This window comes from Geotrypetes seraphini, chromosome 9, assembly GCF_902459505.1.
Source record: "Geotrypetes seraphini chromosome 9, aGeoSer1.1, whole genome shotgun sequence".
Classification (NCBI taxonomy): Eukaryota; Metazoa; Chordata; class Amphibia; order Gymnophiona; family Dermophiidae; genus Geotrypetes; species Geotrypetes seraphini.
The window spans coordinates 25,180,812-25,199,436 of NC_047092.1; the positions used below are offsets into that span (position 1 = coordinate 25,180,812).

Sequence of the window (18,625 nt, forward strand, 5' to 3'; positions counted from 1 at the left end):
TTTGAAAAGGTGGTAGCAGGTCTATTACAACCTAATTTAAATTACTTTGGACTTCTAAAACTTTCTTAGTCTGGGTTTACATTGCAGCAGAGCAAATAAACAGGATGAGGTGGAATAATTATGCAAAAAGCAAGAAGGCAACCAATCTGCAAAAGCTAAACCAGCAAAAGAGCAGACCAGAGTTAAAAGTAGTCCAATTGCTTTTATCATCATAACACTTGAGGGGTTCAAAACATATGCCCTTTACAACTGAATGGGCAATATTACTGGCTGTTTTGGTAAAGAGAAAAAAACCCCCCCAATGATTTTTAATTTCCTCATAAACTTGTCTTAAATGCATTATATTGAGGGGTTGATATGAAGGAAAGTCCTTTCTGCAAAACCTTTATTTGTGTTTCATGTAGCTCATGATATGATATATTGATGTTTGTCAATGATCTGACTTTTAGTTCCCCTGGTGGGTTGTAATTAGTTCTGGGTTGAACACCCTCCCTCGCCTTCTCCTTCTTTTCATCATTGTGTTCTCTCATTCTTGTGCCAGCCTGCCCACTACTAAATTCCTTTTCTATAGTTTTCCTAACTGAAAAGCCTATTAGAACATAAGAATACAAGAGTTGTCATATTAATTCAGACCAAAGGTCAATCAAGCGCAGTATCCTGTTTCCATGAATAGCGTTCAACTCAGATCACAAGTACTTTGCAAGATCTCAAAAAGTACAACAGATTTTTTTGCTGCTTATCCTAGGAATAAGCAGTTGGTTTCAGTAAGTCCATCTTGATAATGGCTGTTGATTGATGTTAGTATGTGGTACAGTAGTATCTCGTAGAAGGATAGAGATGGGTTAAATATTTTAGCTGACTCACTATGAATCCTTATTTCATTAGTGATGCTTCTTTTTTCTCTCACTATCTTTTCTGTACCTAGTATTCCTTTGGCTCTTGATCTAGACTTATTTTTAATTGTTATCATATATAGTTGGAGAGAGTATCTCTAATGTTCGAGTGGGTGCTCACCTGGGAAGTTGCGATCATCAAACGGTTTGGTTTGATATAACGGCTAAAGTGGAGAGCAGCTGCATGTTACTTAAAGTCCTAGATTTCAAACGTACGGACTTTAATGCAATGGGAGAGTACCTGAAGAAAGAGCTGTTAGGATGGGAGGACATAAGAGAAGTGGAAAGACAGTGGTCTAAGCTGAAAGGAGCGATAAAAATGGCTACGGACCTTTATGTGAAGAAAATCAATAAAAACAAGAGAAAAAGGAAGCCGATATGGTTTTCCAAACTAGTGGCAGAGAAAATAAGGGGAAAGAGTTATCATTTGTGAAATATAAAAAAAAACCAAGAAGAGGAGTGCAGAAAGGACTACAGGGTGAAACTGAAAGAAGCCAAGAGAGGGATACGTCTGGCGAAAGCACAGGCAGAAGAACAAATGGCTAAAAATGTAAAAAAGGGAGACAAAAATTTTTTCAGATATATTAGTGAAAGGAGGAAGATGAAAAATGGAATTGCTAAACTAAAAGATGCTGGGAACCGATATGTGGAGAGTGATGAGGAAAAAGCAAATGTGCTAAACAAATACTTCTATTCTGTGTTCACAGAAGAAAATCCTGGAGAAGGACCGAGATTGTCTGGCAAAGTTACACGAGAAAATGGAGTAGATTCTGCGCCGTTCATGAAGGAGAGTGTTTATGAGCAACTTGAAAAACTGAAGGTGGACTAAGCAATGGGACAGACGGGATCCATCCCAGGATACTAAGGGAGCTCAGAGAGGTTCTTGTGGGTCCTATTAAAGACTTGTTCAACAACTCTCTGGAGACGGGAGTGATTCCTGGGAATTGGAGGAAAGCGGATGTGGTCCTTATTCATAAAAGTGGTCATAGGGATGAAGCAGGAAACTACAGGCCGGTGAGCCTTACTTCAGTTGTTGGAAAAATAATGGAAGTGTTGCTGAAAGAAAGGATAGTGTACTTCCTTGAATCTAATGGGTTACAGGATCCGAGGCAACATGGCTTTACAAAAGGTACATCGTGCCAAACGAACCTGATTGAATTTTTTAATTGGGTGACCAGAGAGCTGGATCGAGGACATATGCTAGATGTAATTTACTTAGATTTCAGCAAAGCCTTTGATACAGTTCCTCATAGGAGGCTGTTGAACAAACTTGAAGGGCTGAAGTTAGGACCCAAAGTGGTGAACTGGGTTAGAAACTGGCTGTCGGACAGACGCCAGGGTGGTGGTTAATGGAAGTCGCTCGGAGGAAGGAAAGGTGAGTAGTGGAGTCCTTCAGGGTTTGGTGCTGAGGCCAATCCTGTTCAATATGTTTGTGAGTGACATTGCTGAAGGGTTAGAAGGAAAAGTGTGCCTTTTTGCAGATGATACCAAGATTTGTAACAGAGTAGACACTAAAGAGGGAGTGGAAAATATGAAAAAAGATCTGCAAAAGTTAGAGGAATGGTCTAATGCCTGGCAACTAAAATTCAATGCAAAGAAATGCAGAGTAATGCATTTGGGGTTTAATAATCAGAAGGAACCGTATATGCTAGGAGGAGAGAAGCTGATATGCACGGACGGGGAGAGGGACCTTGGGGCGATAGTGTCCGAAGATCTAAAGGCAAAAAAAACCCAGTGTGATAAGGCAGTGGCTGCTGCCAGAAGGATGCTGGGCTGTATAAAGAGAGGAGTAGCCAGTAGAAGGAAGAAGGTGTTGATGCCCCTGTACAGGTCATTGGTAAGGCCTCACTTGGAGTATTGTGTTCAGTTTTGGAGACCGTATCTGTCGAAGGACGTAAGAAGGCTTGAAGCGGTCCAGAGGAGGGCAACGAAAATGATAGGAGGCTTGCGCCAGAAGACGTATGAGGAGAGACTGAAAGTCCTTAATATGTATACCCTAGAGGAAAGGAGAGACAGGGGAGATATGATTCAGACATTTAAATTCTTGAAGGGTATTAACATAGAACATAATCTTTTCCAGAGAAAGGAAAATGGTAAAACCAGAGGACATAATTTGAGGTTGAGGGGTGGTAGATTCAAATGCAATGTTAGGAAATTCTACTTTACGGAGAGGGTAGTGGATGCCTGGAATGTGCTCCCGAGAGAGGTGGTGGAGAGTAAAACTATGACTGAATTCAAAGAAGCGTGGGATGTACACAGAGGATCTAGAATCAGAAAATAATATTAAAAATTGAACAAAGGCCAGTACTGGGCAGACTTGCACTGTCTGTGTCTGTATAAGGCCATTTGGTGGAGAATGGGCTGGGGAGGGCTTAAATGGCTGGAAGGGTGTAGATGGGCTGGAGTAGATTTTAACAGAGATTTCGGCAGTAGGAACCCAAGCACAGTACCGGGTAGAGCTTTGGATTCTTGCCCAGAAATAGCTAAGAAGAAAAAATTAAAAAATTAAAATTGAATCAGGTTGGGCAGACTGGATGGACCATTCGAGTCTTTATCTGCCGTCATCTACTATGTTACTATGTTAGTTGAATATAAACTAAGATTTTTGGGCAAAATAAATAGAGATCTCAGTTTATATTTGAGCCTTTGGTTCTTTTTTGCTTGCTTCCTCCCTTTCTCTCTCTTTCTCATCCCAAAGGTTGCATCCCTACCACCTGATAAACCAGCACTATTGTCCCTGCCCTGACCCCTCAACCGGCATTGCTCTTACCGGTACTGTTATTTTGCAGATGCTCAATGACACTGCTAACTCCCTGTTCAAGATTCTCTGAAAAGGTGGGAGCTAGCAGGCCTTGAGCATGAGAAAGACAGAAAAGGTGACCTGCAGATGCACAAGATCCCACTCCCATTGCATCCTAGGATGCACTTGGAACGAGGCCTAAGATTCCTATTGGCCCAGATGCCTAAAGCCCCTCCCTATAAACCTTAGGCCCCTCCCCAGAATGCACTGGGAAGGGGGAGGCCTGCCATTTTGGAGTGGTGTGCCTGCTGGCTGGAAGATATGAGTATCCCTCCAGCTGGACTTTCAATTATAAGGTACAGGGAGAGTGGGAGTAGAGCTAGGGGTGCAGGGCCTGCAGCCTTGGGGGGATGTTGGGGAGTGGGGGGTTTAAGCTTCGCACACTATCAGGGGGGACCTCCTGCCAGTCTTCAACTGGGAGAGGGGGGATGGGGCAGGAGTGAGTGGGCATCTCTCCTGCCTGGCGTACTGCGAGGGGGAGTCCCTGCTCTCGCCATTCAGCTGATCATGGCAGTGGAATTCCTTTGCCAAGATGACCTGACTGCAAAGGATCCTTTGACAATTCTCTAACCTGTGCCTGTGACATGGGCACCGGTTAGAGAATTGGGGCAGTTGGGAAGGGTTAGGCATCTGTCCCTTAGGGCAAACGTAATTCTGTATAGGACGCCAGTGTGCAATTCTCAGCCACTTCTTAAGCAGCTGCTGGTGCTGGTGTCCTATACAGAATTTTCCCCAAAGTATGGACTGTTACACCTCTTTTAGCATTCCATGCTTAGAAATCAACACAATTTGCATAATGTGTTATATTTCACTATCGTGTCTAACAGCTCCAGCAAATGTACATTCCGAAAACTGACATATTCTAAATAAAATTCCTCCAACAACACCAGACAGGCTTTTCATATGTTAAATTTAACAAAAGCCATGAAAGATCCAGCCTTCTCTGTATCCTTAGATGCAGAAAAAGCTTTTGATAGGGTGGAATGGATCTTCATGTATCAAGCAATGGATTGGTTTGGAATAGGTTCAGGATTTATACAAATGATTCAATCCTTGTATAGTTCCCCTTCTGCTAGACTGTATATTAATAATAATCTCTCTGAAAGTTTTAGTTTGTGGAAGGGAGTTAAGACAGGGATGTCCCTTGTCTCCTTTGCTTTTTGATATTGTATTAGAACTCTTGTTATTAGCTATTCAGCAGGCGAAGGAGATACAGGGTATTCCTTATTCAGATTGGGAATACAAGGTCTCTGCTTATGCAGATGATATACTGCTTCATTTGAGGAATCCTGAAACAACCATTCCATGCTTACTTGATGTAATAGAGAAATTTGGAAAATTTTCAGGATTCAAAATAAATTGGAGTAAATCAGAAGTTTTTCCTATTAATGTTCATTGTACAAAAGGATTATTTGAAAAATTCTCCTTTCTATGGAAAGAGGATGGAATAAAATATTTAGGCATTTGGATAAAAAACACATTGGATGAAACAATGAAAGTGAATGAAAAATTTTTATTACAGAAGGTAACAGAAATGTGTGAGCAATGGAATCCTTTATATCTTTCTTGGTGGGGGAGAGTCCAAACTATTAAAATGATGATATTGCCTGTAGTTTGTTATCAAATGGGAATGTCACCAGTTTTTTTCAGGTTCCTTCTATAAAAAGTTAAATAGTATTCTTACAAAATTTATTTGGCTGGGTAAAACTCCTAGAGTTGCCTTAGCATCTTTACAAAAGCCAATTACAGAGGGAAGGGTAAATTTTCCCAATTTTTATAGGTATCATCAAGCCTATATTTTGCGCCAAGGTATGTATTGGGTCCTCCCAGAGCCCATTGAAAATATCCCAGATTGGTTATGGTTGGAATGGCAACTCATTTTTCCTCTGCAATTATGCTATGTTCTCAGTATGAAAATGCCTAGATTATATAAAGAAAACAGAATATAGTCAAACCTCGGATTGCGAGTAACCCGGTTTGCGAGTGTTTTGCAAGACGAGCAAAACATTCTCGCAAAGCCGAGTGTTGACTCGATTTGCGAGCACCCCCCCCCCCCCACGAGATTTAAGGTCATCTGGAAGCATTGGATGATAGCAGGAATACGTACTTTAGAGGATGTTATATCTAATGGTAAGCTGCTTGATTTTTCACAGTTGCAACATAAATTTGGACTAAATAAATCACAAAGTTATAGATGGTTGCAACTGAAGCAGGCCATTCAGGTGAGGTTCCCTGAATGGAAAAATGTAAATAATCAATATAGTTTGGAATTCTTATGCTTTCAGGTAGACTTCTTTGGACACCAGGCCGCACAATGCTATAAATTGTTAGCTGGATTTATAAATAAGAAATCAAAAACTGGTCTTAGGGACATTTGGAGTATTGAGAGTATTGAGATTAAGCACCAAATTCCTACATCTCAATGGCCACGAATCTGGACTTGGAGGTTGAGATGTACAATGTCAGCATCTATGAGACAAACTTGGTTTTTTCTGTTACATAGAGCATTATGGACCCCTGTTCGGTTACAAAGTTAGATAGCTCTAAGTCAAATAAATGATGGCATTGCCATCTCGAAGTAGGGACTTTAGATCATTTATTGTTCTATTGTCCACTTATTTTGGCTTTTTGGAAATCAATATGGGACCAAATAAATTGTTTGAAAATCCTGTGGCATTATCCTATGATACTGTGCTATTTGGCATATCAATGAGAGCTAAAAGTCAAATATCATCTAAGAACAACAGGCTTTTATTTATAATGACAGGAGTCACCATACAACAAATTACGAGCAATTGGAAGAGGCTTAACTATAGTTTTTGGTGGAATTCATTGTGTCATATGTATAAAATGGAAAGAACATTAGCCATTCAGAAAGGGAATTTTAAGAAATTTCAGGAGACTTGGGAGCCATTAGCAAAATATTGTAATGTCTAATCATTGTTTTCCCCTATAAACATGCACATCTGGGAAGGGGAAGGTTGGAGGTCTAATAGGATAATAAATGTAGATATATTGAATTGAGGTTCAATATAGAAATTTTATATGTTGGACAAATTGTGATTGTTTAGGAGAGAGGGGGGATTAATTCTGAAATAGATATTAATAGAATATTAAGTGTGGTATTGAAGTATAAAATGTTGTATTTATTGTTACACCTTTTGTCTTTGTTTTGTTCTATTTCTATCATTTAAATTTCTCCAGAATTCTACTGTTCAACGGCTCCCCCTTCTGCTTCTATTCCTTTCTCTCCTCTCTTCTACCTTCCAAAGTATTTAGATCAATGCTGTCTTGTTAAAATGTTTATTTTATTTTTATTTTTCCTCTAACTCTACTTTTCACTTCTCTATTACCCTCCAGGTACTTTAGTTAGATTGTGAGCCTTCGGGACAGTAAGGGAATTTTTCAAGTACCTTTCTTATTTCTAATCTTAATGTATATTTTCTGTAAACCGCTTAGAACCTAATGGATGTAGCGGTATATAAGAAATAAATTACATTACATTACATTACACTTATTGTAAGTTTTGAAAATAATAAAGAATTGGAAGAAAACTTCTTATCATCAATATGCAATGATCTTTACAGAGAAATAAAAAATTATGAAAACAATAAAAAAAAATTGCCTTTTTCTATTTTTATCATCTGGTCATTTTATTTTTCTAATCATTTTATTCCCAGTCTCTTTTTACCAAGGTCCCCGATCCATTTAGCATTTCTTCTCTCTCCAACATTCATTTTCTTTCTCTGTTTTCCCATGCCCAACATCTCCTTTCTCTGTGTCCCTATCCTCCCACATGCCCAATATCTATATCCCTTTTCCTCCATGTGTCCAATATAATTCCTATTCTCCCGCTATCTCATATAGTCCAGCACCGCTCTCTTCCCTCCAACCCCCTCCAGGTCCCCCTTCTACAATCCCTCTCCTTTTCTTCATCCTCCATAATCTAGTATCTCTCCATTCTTTTCCCTCTAACCCTCAGGGTACAGTATCTCTCTCTCTTCTCTCCCCCATTCAGCATCTCTCCTTTTCCTCCACCACCCAGAGTCTAACATGTTTCATACTTTTTACATTCTCACCACAGCTATCCTGCATCGCTCTCTCTCTTTTTCCTTCCTTCGTTCCCCCTACTTTCATAGGTCTGGAATGTTTATCTGTCTCTTCTTCCCATTTCCTGTGGTTCTAACCACCTCAAACTTGCATGAATTGCCATCACCACCAATAGAACAGTGTTTACCTTGGGCTGTCTCTGGCTAATATGGGACTTTCCCTTTGATGGGTCTGACCCAAGCATAAACAGAAGTGGAATCAGAAGAAATGGGACCCAGCAGAAGAAAACCCCAGAGTGCTAGAGACAGCCTGTGGTGATTGCTGCTCTGTGCAATTTTGAGTTTAGGGCAGCTGGGGGTGAGGGAGAAGGAAGCAAAAAGAAGATATGCCAGACCTATGGAGGTGAGTAGAAGGAGGGAGAGGAAGTGAGACAAGATAACAGGGAGGAAGGAGAACGGAGCAACCGGGAGTACAAGCAGCAGCAAAACTGTCTTGCCGGATGCTGTATACACTTTGGGGTATACATACATGTTAGGAATTTGTGTGACAGAGCAATTCTGCTACTAATTCATCTACACTGATTGCCTATCCATCTTAAGGTCTTTTATCAAACTATTGGCACTGATCCATATCCATTTGAGGAACTTGTTCTAAATAAACATATGTTTTACTCATTATTTAAAGAACACATCCTTGTCTAGATAGCAGCACTATGGCCCTGATTCTCCAAAAGTGCGTCCCGATTTTAGGCAGCTGTAGACGTCCTACAGCTGTCTAATCAGCCAATCGGGATGCACATTTTTTTTAAAAAAATGCTCCCCAGGCAGGCCGCCCGGGAGAGGCGTCCTATACTAAACGCCGATTCTGTAACCGGCGTCTTTAAAGAATCGGGTTAAATTAGACGCGGCCGCTATACTTATGGCAGCAAGGGATCTCCCTGCTGCAATATGTATAGCGGCCGCCTGTCCCATCACCGACAGGAGAATGCCTAACTCCTCCTGTCGGAACCCCGAGCCCCCTCCCCCCCAAACTCGTAATCGCCGACAGGAGGATGCCCAACTCCTCCTGTCGGAACCCCGGAACCCCCTCCCCCCCCAAACTCGTAATCGCCGACAGGAGGATGCCCAACTCCTCCTGTCGGAACCCCGGAACCCCCTCCCCCCCAAACTCGTAATCGCCGACAGGAGGATGCCCAACTCCTCCTGTCGGAACCCCGGAACCCCCTCCCCCCCCAAACTCGTAATCGCCAACAGGAGGATGCCCAACTCCTCCTGTCGGAACCCTTAACCCCCTCCCCCCCCCCCAAACTCGTAATCGCCGACAGGAGGATGCCCAACTCCTCCTGCCGGAAAGCCCAACGACCCCCCGCCCCAACTAATCTCCCTCCCCCAACTAACCTTTCAATGTTGGTCAGCTGGACGGGTCTTGCTGCCGTCCAGCCGACGGGTCTGCCTCGTGGAAATGAGACAGCACGCCCCTTCTCGGCCCATCCCCGCTAAATCTAAGGCCTGATTGGCCCAGGCTAGGCACCTTGGCCAATCAGGCCTTAGGATTAGTGGGGATGGGCGGATCCGCTATGCCTAAGGCCTGATTGGTCCAGGCTTCTACAGCCTGGGCCAATCAGGCCTTAGATTTAGCGGGGATGGGCCGGGAAGGGACGTGCCGTCTCATTTCCACGAGGCAGACCCGTCGGCTGGACGGCAGCAAGACCCGTCCAGCTGACCAACATTGAAAGGTTAGTTGGGGGAGGGAGATTAGTTAGGGCGGGGGGTCGTTGGGCTTTCCGGCAGGAGGAGTTGGGCATCCTCCTGTCGGCAATTACGAGTTTGGGGGGGAGGGGGTTCCGACAGGAGGAGTTGGGCATCCTCCTGTCGGCGATTACGAGTTTGGGGGGGAGGGGGTTCCGGGGTTCCGACAGGAGGAGTTGGGCATCCTCCTGTCGGCGATTACGAGTTTGGGGGGGGAGGGGGTTCCGGGGTTCCGACAGGAGGAGTTGGGCATCCTCCTGTCAGCGATTACGAGTTTGGGGGGGGAGGAGGTTCCAGGGTTCGGGGTTCCGACAGGAGGAGTTAGGCATCCTCCTGTCGGTGATGGGACAGGCGGCCGCGGCCGCTATACTTTATTGCAGCAGGGAGATCCCTTGCCGCGATCAGTATAGCGGCCGTGTCTACTTACAATGTAGACCAGCATTTTGCTGGCCTACATTTTAAGCGTCTCTTCCTCTACTAGGGAGACGCGTAGGGCCGCCTAAGTTCGCCTAAGGCCTGTAGGCGAGCTTAGGCATCTTGCGGGTCTCCCTAGGCTCCCGGAGGCGCCTTCAGGTCTGCCTGGGGAGCATTTTTTTAAAAAAAACGTGCATCCCGATTGGCTGATTAGACAGCTGTAGGATGTCTACAGCTGCCTAAAATCGGGACGCACTTTTGGAGAATCAGGGCCTGATTGCCTATCCATCTTAAGGTCTTTTATCAAACTATTGGCATTGATCCATATCCATTTGAGGAACTTGTTCTAAATAAACATATGTTTTACTCATTATTTAAAAAACACATCCCTGTCTAGATAGCAGCACTATGTGTATACACTGCACACATGTGTAAACACTAATTTCAGAAAGTCCCTATTTAGACATGAAGATCTACACTACAAAAAGATTTAAAAGGGTAAGGTTTAGGTTTGACTTAGGTGAGACTAAAAAATCTACAGGTATATTTTCCATTTTACAAAGGGAATATATGTGTATGGAAAACACATAGTTTGGTGTTTTTTTTAATGCTCATTTCAGCCAGAGTTTTATATAAGGAATTAAGGAATCATTCTCCTTAACCTGACTTACTTTATTTCCACCTCCAAAATGAAACCAAGTTAAAATTGTGGCCTCACTATTTAGGGGTGTAGCTGGGATACTATTACATGTTATTTCACTACTAACTTGTGCTATTTTAACATTGGCCCTAGCTACTTATACCTGGGATTAACAGGAAAAATAGCACATTTTAACAGTAGCTCACATTGATAACTTTGCTCCTTAATTGGCATGACTTCCATGTGTAAGCCTGTAAAATGGGTCAGCCACATGTGGAAGTGCTGGGTTTATGCTGTCCATTTTTTCAACACACACATTTGCAATGTAGCAATGCTTTGGGTACTTTTTTAGATGAGGCTAAGAACTGGCACAGCCTGTTTTAAAATACCACCCAAACTGAGCACATTCCAACCTGTAAAATGGGGCTCTAGGTCAAACATCGAGAGGAATGGAACCTCAGGCTTGAAACATGCTTCTAAAGCATTAAAATTGTAATTGCATCATAATACCTACAGGAGAAAACTCAAATTGTTAATTTTTTTACATAATAGAGAAGATAATAGTTATTTCTGTTACTAATTATTGGGAATACATAAATACTGAAGACCAAAGAGAGGCTGGAATATGTACTAGTTTAACCAAAAATGTAGGTTTTGTATTTTTTTCTTTTTGTGTTGTTTGTAACCTGCATTGAAGCATACTGACACAAATAGACTACAAATGCTATTTTAAATTAAATGTATGGCCTCAATTATATGTAAACTACTTTGGTTGTAACCACAGAAAGGCAGTATATCAAATCCATGACCCTTTAATTCTTGTCTAAGTTTGAGTTACCATTACAGTATTCAGCAAATGCGACAAAGTTTCTAAAACTATCTTTTCCTGACAATTTGTGTGTGGCAAGCAAACATACAAGGCACTTAGACACAGTAAATTCAAGAATCATAGCCTCTAAATATGACTATCATGTTTTTAAAACTATATTACAAGCAAAGGAGCTTGAGGCTCTTTTGGACAGTGAACTTCTGTCCAGACCTGCTGAGGTAGGTAAAGTGCTCACTAGACAATATGATTACAGTGGTACCTTGGATTACGAGCATAATCCGTTCCAGGAGCATGCTCGTAATCCAAAATGCTCGTTTATCAAAGCAAACATATAGTAACATATAGTAGATGACGGCAGATAAAGACCCGAATGGTCCATCCAGTCTGCCCAACCTGATTCAATTTAAATTTTTTTTTTTTTTTTCTTAGCTATTTCTGGGCGAGAATCCAAAGCTTTACCCGGTACTGTGCTTGGGTTCCAACTGCCGAAATCTCTGTTAAGACTTACTCCAGCCCATCTACACCCTCCCAGCCATTGAAGCCCTCCCCTGGCCATCCTCCTCCAAACGGCCATACACAGACACAGACCGTACAAGTCTGCCCAGTAACTGGCCTAGTTCAATCTTTAATATTATTTTCTGATTCTAAATCTTCTGTGTTCATCCCACGCTTCTTTGAACTCAGTCACAGTTTTACTCTCCACCACCTCTCTCGGGAGCGCATTCCAGGCATCCACCACCCTCTCCGTAAAGTAGAATTTCCTAACATTGCCCCTGAATCTACCACCCCTCAACCTCAAATTATATCCTCTGGTTTTTACCATTTTCCTTTCTCTGGAAAAGATTTTGTTCTACGTTAATACCCTTTAAGTATTTGAACGTCTGAATCATATCTCCCCTGTCTCTCCTTTCCTCTAGGGTATACATATTCAGGGCTTCCAGTCTCTCCTCATACGTCTTCTGGCGCAAGCCTCCTATCATTTTCGTCGCCCTCCTCTGGACCGCCTCAAGTCTTCTTACGTCTTTCGCCAGATACGGTCTCCAAAACTGAACACAATACTCCAAGTGGGGCCTCACCAATGACCTGTACAGGGGCTGAAATCAACACTTTCTTCCTTCTACTGACTACGCCTCTCTTTATACAGCCCAGAATCCTTCTGGCAGCAGCCACTGCCTTGTCACACTGTTTTTTCGCCTTTAGATCTTAGGACACTATCACCCCAAGGTCCCTCTCCCCGTCCGTGCATATCAGCTTCTCTCCTCCCAGCATATACGGTTTCTTCCTATTATTAATCCCCAAATGCATTACTCTGCATTTCTTATGATTTATCTTTAATCTTATCTATTGTTTTGCCTTTTGTCTTTGTTTTGTTCTATTTATATCATTTAAATTTCTCCAGAATTCTACTGTTCAACGGCTCCCCCTTCTGCTTCTATTCCTTTCTCTCCTCTCTTCTACCTTCCAAAGTATTTAGATCAATGCTGTCTTGTTAAAATGTTTATTTTATTTTTATTTTTCCTCTAACTCTACTTTTCACTTCTCTATTACCCTCCAGGTACTTTAGTTAGATTGTGAGCCTTCGGGACAGTAAGGGAATTTTTCAAGTACCTTTCTTATTTCTAATCTTAATGTATATTTTCTGTAAACCGCTTAGAACCTAACGGATGTAGCGGTATATAAGAAATAAATTACATTACATTACATTCTTTGCATTGAATTTTAGTTGCCAGGCATTAGACCATTCTTCTAACTTTTGCAGATCCTTTTTCATATTTTCCACTCCCTCTTCGGTGTCTACTCTGTTACAAATCTTGGTATCATCTGCAAAAAGGCACACTTTTCCATAGGAAATAATGGAAACTCGCTTTGATGCGTTCCTCCCACCCCCCCGAGAACCGGCATTGCTCCCCTCGAAGGCCCCCCCCTGCGATCAGGCACCCCCCCGACACGATCCGACCCCCCGACACAATTGGGCACCCCCCCGCCGCTTCTTACCCTCATCTGCGCACTCTTGAAGATCGGCCTCCTCGTCTGCTGGGCCTTGAGCATCTGAGCATGCTCAAGGCCTGCGAGTTCACATTCAGAAAGTGCTCAAGGCCCAGCAGACAAGGAGGCCGATCTTCAAGAGTGCCCAGATGAGGGTAAGCAGCGGCGGGGGGGGGTGCCCAATTGTGTCGGGGGGGGGGGGGGGTCGGATCGTGTCGGGGGGTGCCGGATCGCAGGGGGGTGCCAGATTGCGGGGGGGGGGGGGGGGGTGCTCGTAAATCGAGCCATGCTCGGTTTCTGAGGCACCGATTTTGCAAATGTTTTGCTCGTCTTGCAAAACACTCGCAAACCGGTGCACTCGTAAACCGAGGTACCACTGTATATGTTTATTGGTCATACTAATTGGAAAATAAAGAAACAGGGAAGGAAGCATGGATAGGCAAAGATTCAAAATCATTATAACAAAACTGCATATCTTTCCTGTGAACATCTCCTACCTCTAAGATGTAGAACTGTAAGATGCAAAATTCAATTATGGGCTAGATATAGGGCTCCTTTTACGGAGGTGCGCTAGCATTTTTAGCGCTTGCACCGGATTAGCGCGCGTTAGCAAAAAAAAACTACCACCTGCTCAATAGGCGGCGGTAGTGACTAGTGCGCGCAGCATTTTAGCACGCGTTATTCCACAAGTTAAGGCCCTAATGCGCCTTCGTAAAAGGAGTCCATAGTAAGACTATATTTCCATAGACATGGAATATGAAAAACCCCTTAGTACATGTGACTGTATGTATTCTTAGACTGCAAATTCACCAAGAGGAACTATATACCACTCCCCCACCCCATAATGAATTTATCACCAACTAATATTTTTTAGCATTTTTATTCTTCTGACGGTGATGTTGATTTTTAATGCTTTTATGTTGTCTGTTTTTATTATTAAATATTATAATAAAAACAGGTATATCACAACTTACATAGACTTTAATAGTCTCCCTTCCCCCAGACATAGACTCCCTTAATATCCCTAATATATTACTTAGTTCGATCGAGTCTCATGGAACCTTTAATTTTATGGTCTCCTGCCTAGAAATTATCAACACAATTCTAACCCACCCATATCCCTCCTCACCACACCATTCTATATCTCCCAAAATGATATATAAAAATGTAGAAAATGGTGAGCGAATCCACATTTGAATACTCTCTCTCCCCCCCAAAGTATTCAAAACAAACTTTGCATTCTTGGGGAGAGGGACTGAATATACAGCATTCCCAAATTAACAAAAATATTTTCTTTCCTTTTTAGAATTTTTCTTGCACCTCGTAATGCCATCAAAAGCAAAGCGCCAACACCAATAAGAAGGTGATGACTCCTATGTCTAAAGGTAGAAAATACATTTCTTAGCTACTACCTCAGCATCCCTATTTTTATAATTTCTATTTTACTTAGAATTTATACTTTTAAGTCTGTAAATAGAAAGAGAACAATACTGGATGTACAATCTGTTACTCAGCTAATGACCAGTTTCAGATTTAAATATTCTATATGAAAACCATAGAAGAAACCCATACGGTCCTCAGTTACACAATGCCTTTGGATGAACAATAATTCCATTTATTCATTATAACCCACCTATCTTCACAGTGCTAGGTAAGTCACTATACTATTTAGTAAAGAATATTTCATTTTTGAACATGATTCTTAAATTCTCTTATTCTGTTCTACCCTAGGAAGAAAACAAAAGGCATTTAACTTACTCTGTTCATTATCATTCCACTGATTTCAAGTACGGACATGTCAGCTTTCTTGCAGTCATTTCCCTCCCATACAATTGCACTTACTTTTTCCAAACCTGGATTGGAACTATGCAACCAAGGCAAATGACTCTGGGGATGAGAAAAAAAAAAGACCTGCTTATCTTCTATGCTGTATAATTAGTATGCCATACATGAGTTTATTGTAATTAATGTAATAAAACACCAGCTGACATAAGGAATGAAACAACATGCTGTCTCTATTGTTTTTTTTAAACCAAAGAAAACAGATGTGCTCTTTCAAGTTAACACTACACCTAACTAGCAATGTCTTAACAGACTCACAAAAAAATTACTGTAAAAATCATTTTCTCTAATTCTCAAACATTGTGGGGTCAAGTTTCAAAAAAGAAATAGCAGAGAAGTCATCTTAATATCAAAATTTGGCAAGCTACGTCAAGCTGCAAACCAACCTAAATCTGACTGGCTAAAACCTAGGCAATGCAATTTAGGACCCTCAAGAGCGCCACTAAATCCTCTCCCCACCAATGAGCAGAGTATGGGATTACCCCCCCGCCCTCCATGGAGACTAAGAACCACTGAGCTTCAACTTAACCTTTAAGTGGGCTGTGCAGTCCCCTAAAATCCAGTCACCAAATAGCCAAGCAGATGCCCATCAAAGGAAAAAACAGCTGAGTACCTTCAAAAGACTCAAGGCACCTGAGCTGCTGCTGCCTGGCCAATTTCAGAATAGTCCGGATAACCCTCTACAGGACATCCCCAACTACATAAGTGACCACTTGATGTGCTCCATACAGAAGCGAAGTAGGAGAGCAGCATCATAACCATGAGATCGGGCTACTGAGCTTGATGGACGATTGGTCTGACCCAGTAAGGCTATCCTTATGTTCTTATATGGCCAAATAATTATTTAACCTCTTTTTTGTTTGCTTTTTTTAAAAATAAACTCTGGCCTAACAACTAAACCTCGTAGTTCAGACAAAAAACGTAAGAAGTAGAGCTTAAACTTACCCCTCTTCTATTAAACTGCGCTAGCAGTTTTTAGCACAGAGAGCCACGCTGAATGGCCTGCACTACTCCCGATGCTCATAGGAACTCAGCGTTGGGAGCATCGCGGGCCATTCAGTGCGGCTCACCGCACTAAAAACTGCTAGCGCAGTTTAATAAAAGAGGGGGATAGTGACAGACATCTTTAAATAAAAAAAACTTTTAAGGGCAATTTTAAATCTGTCTAAAGAAATTTCTAACCAAAATAAAAAAGCAGTGCATTCCAGCAAACTGGGCCTATAACAGAAAGAAGGTCCCTAAGTTTTATCTGGAAAAGATTGCAAGTCTAACATGAGCTCGGTGTAAAAATACTTGGAGCTAGTGCCAGTTCAGATGGATATTTTTAAGCAAAATTATTTCAAATTAGTATAAGTTTTCATTTAATTCCTTGCATTAAAGACATATATTATAAATCTACCCTAAAAAAAAAACTGAGGTAAATGTAATTACAAATTGAAACAGGATTAAAAATGAAAAATTTTCTTATGATCCAATTCTTTCAAAAATACTTTCTTTGACATAACACATTAAACAGACAATAATCAAACTTTGCACTGCTGCAAATCCCATGGATAGTTTTTACTCACAGGGTTTACACTAACCACTAGGAAATTCTTTTTCATGGAGAGGGAGGTTGATACTTGGAATGCCCTTCCGAGGGAGATGGTGGAGATGAAAATAACAGAATTCAAAAAGCATGGGATGAACACAGAGGATCTCTAATTAATATAATTGCAATGCCAACCTGTTGAAAGGGATCATCTCGGTATTCCTTTTTCACACATGGATTGACATGAGGTATTTCGGCATCACTCTCACTAGAACCGGATGAATGGCACTCAGTACAGTGTAGGAGCTCTTCCCAAAGCACATCTTCTGTTTCTGACTCTGGCCTAGTGCTCTCTGAATCCTGTCTTGAACTGGAGCACCGAGAGCTGCAGCTGGTACCTGATTTAGGGGCATCCTGTAGACAAAATATTCACATAGCTAGTTTGCATTGGTTGAAGGTTTTACTTTATATTGTTACTAATATTTAATTTGTATGTATTAAGGTATCAATCTGTATGTATTAAGGCTTTGTACATCGCTTAGTGATTTAAAATAGGCGATTCATTAAGAATAATTAAACTTGAAACTTACATATATTTGATCGCTACACTTGAATGTTTCTAAATACATTTGTTTAAGAACAGACACATGAGGGAAACAGAAGGAAGATGATGGTTGCCAGACCAAATTGGTGGGGGGGGGGAGAAGGGGCAGGAGGAGAGATGGCAGGGAAAGACAAACAGTGGATGGAAGGGGCAGATGCTGGACTGAAAAGACAGAGGGCAGACACTGGATGGAAGAGAGTGAAAAGACAATGAAAGCAGAAACCAGAGACGACAAAAAGGTAGAAAAAAATAATTTTATTTCTATCTTGTGATTAGAATTTATCAGATTTGAAATATGTATCTTGCTAGAGCTGATGTTAGACATAACTGGGGAGTACAAAGCCCAATCAGTGCTTCTTTAGCTTCCAACTGGCTTAGGGCTCTCTCTGACCAGGGGGCAGTTGCCCTAGTTGCATTCCCCTAACACCATTCCTGCCATGTGTGACTGTGGTATTCTGTTACATGATATTTGTGTAGCATTTTGTAATAATTTGGCTTATTCAGTTTTCTTGATAGTGGAGGGGATATATGTGAAGGGGAGGAGAGACAGGGGTTTTGTTGATCTTTGCCCTGTATTATTTGTTTTTATAAAATGACAATTGTATAGAATATTGTTTCTTTTTATACTTTAATAAAATATGTTCAATATAAAATCATAACTATTTGAGGCTTGTGCGGATGGGATCAGATGGTTTGTGGGACCGAGCTCACGGGGACAGGGCGGTGATGGTTTTTTAAAAAAATTTCAGTCTTAGTAGTTTGCCGGTCCACAAAATAATTATTTTATTTCTGCCAGTTCATAGGTGTAAAAAGGTTGAAGAACACTGATGTAGATGATTTATTATATCAACACTTGGAAGAGTAGTAAGAAGAGCATCTAGACGTATTGGAGTATCGTTGTGACGATTGTGTTTGTGAAGCTTATAACAGACAAGACTGTCGTGCAATCATTGTTTCTTCATTTTTTTCTGTAGCCTCTTCAATGCGATCACCAAAAAGATCATCTCCTATAATTGGAATATTGGAAAGACAATCTTGGACATTGGTGTCTAATTCTGAGATCCAGAGCCTAGCTTGCCTGCCCATTGCAATGGGCATTGCTGAAGTCTGGGAGGTGACAGCAAAGGCATCAAATGTGTATCATCATACATTTTCTGGTCTCCAATACGTTTTGGTCAGATGTTAGAAAGGTTTGAGCAGATCTGATGGAAGATATTGCTCAAAGTTTAGCAAATGTTTAATCAAGGACTTCAAATAAAAGGCCATGTAAAAATCATAATTGAGTATT

The 18,625-nt window shown here is 41.5% G+C and overlaps 1 protein-coding gene across 2 annotated transcripts in view; it reads right to left on the bottom strand.

The window, feature by feature from the left end:
• Positions 1 to 18,625, bottom strand: part of PHTF2 (putative homeodomain transcription factor 2) — a 163,815-nt gene that overhangs the window by 39,709 nt on the left and 105,481 nt on the right. For both annotated transcript variants that reach the window (XM_033958581.1, XM_033958580.1), the window contains 2 exons: positions 16,929 to 17,147; positions 15,119 to 15,247 (listed from right to left, as the gene is read on the bottom strand). In XM_033958581.1, the coding sequence (XP_033814472.1) occupies positions 15,119 to 15,247; positions 16,929 to 17,147 (348 nt within the window). The remainder of the gene's footprint in view (positions 1 to 15,118; positions 15,248 to 16,928; positions 17,148 to 18,625) is intronic.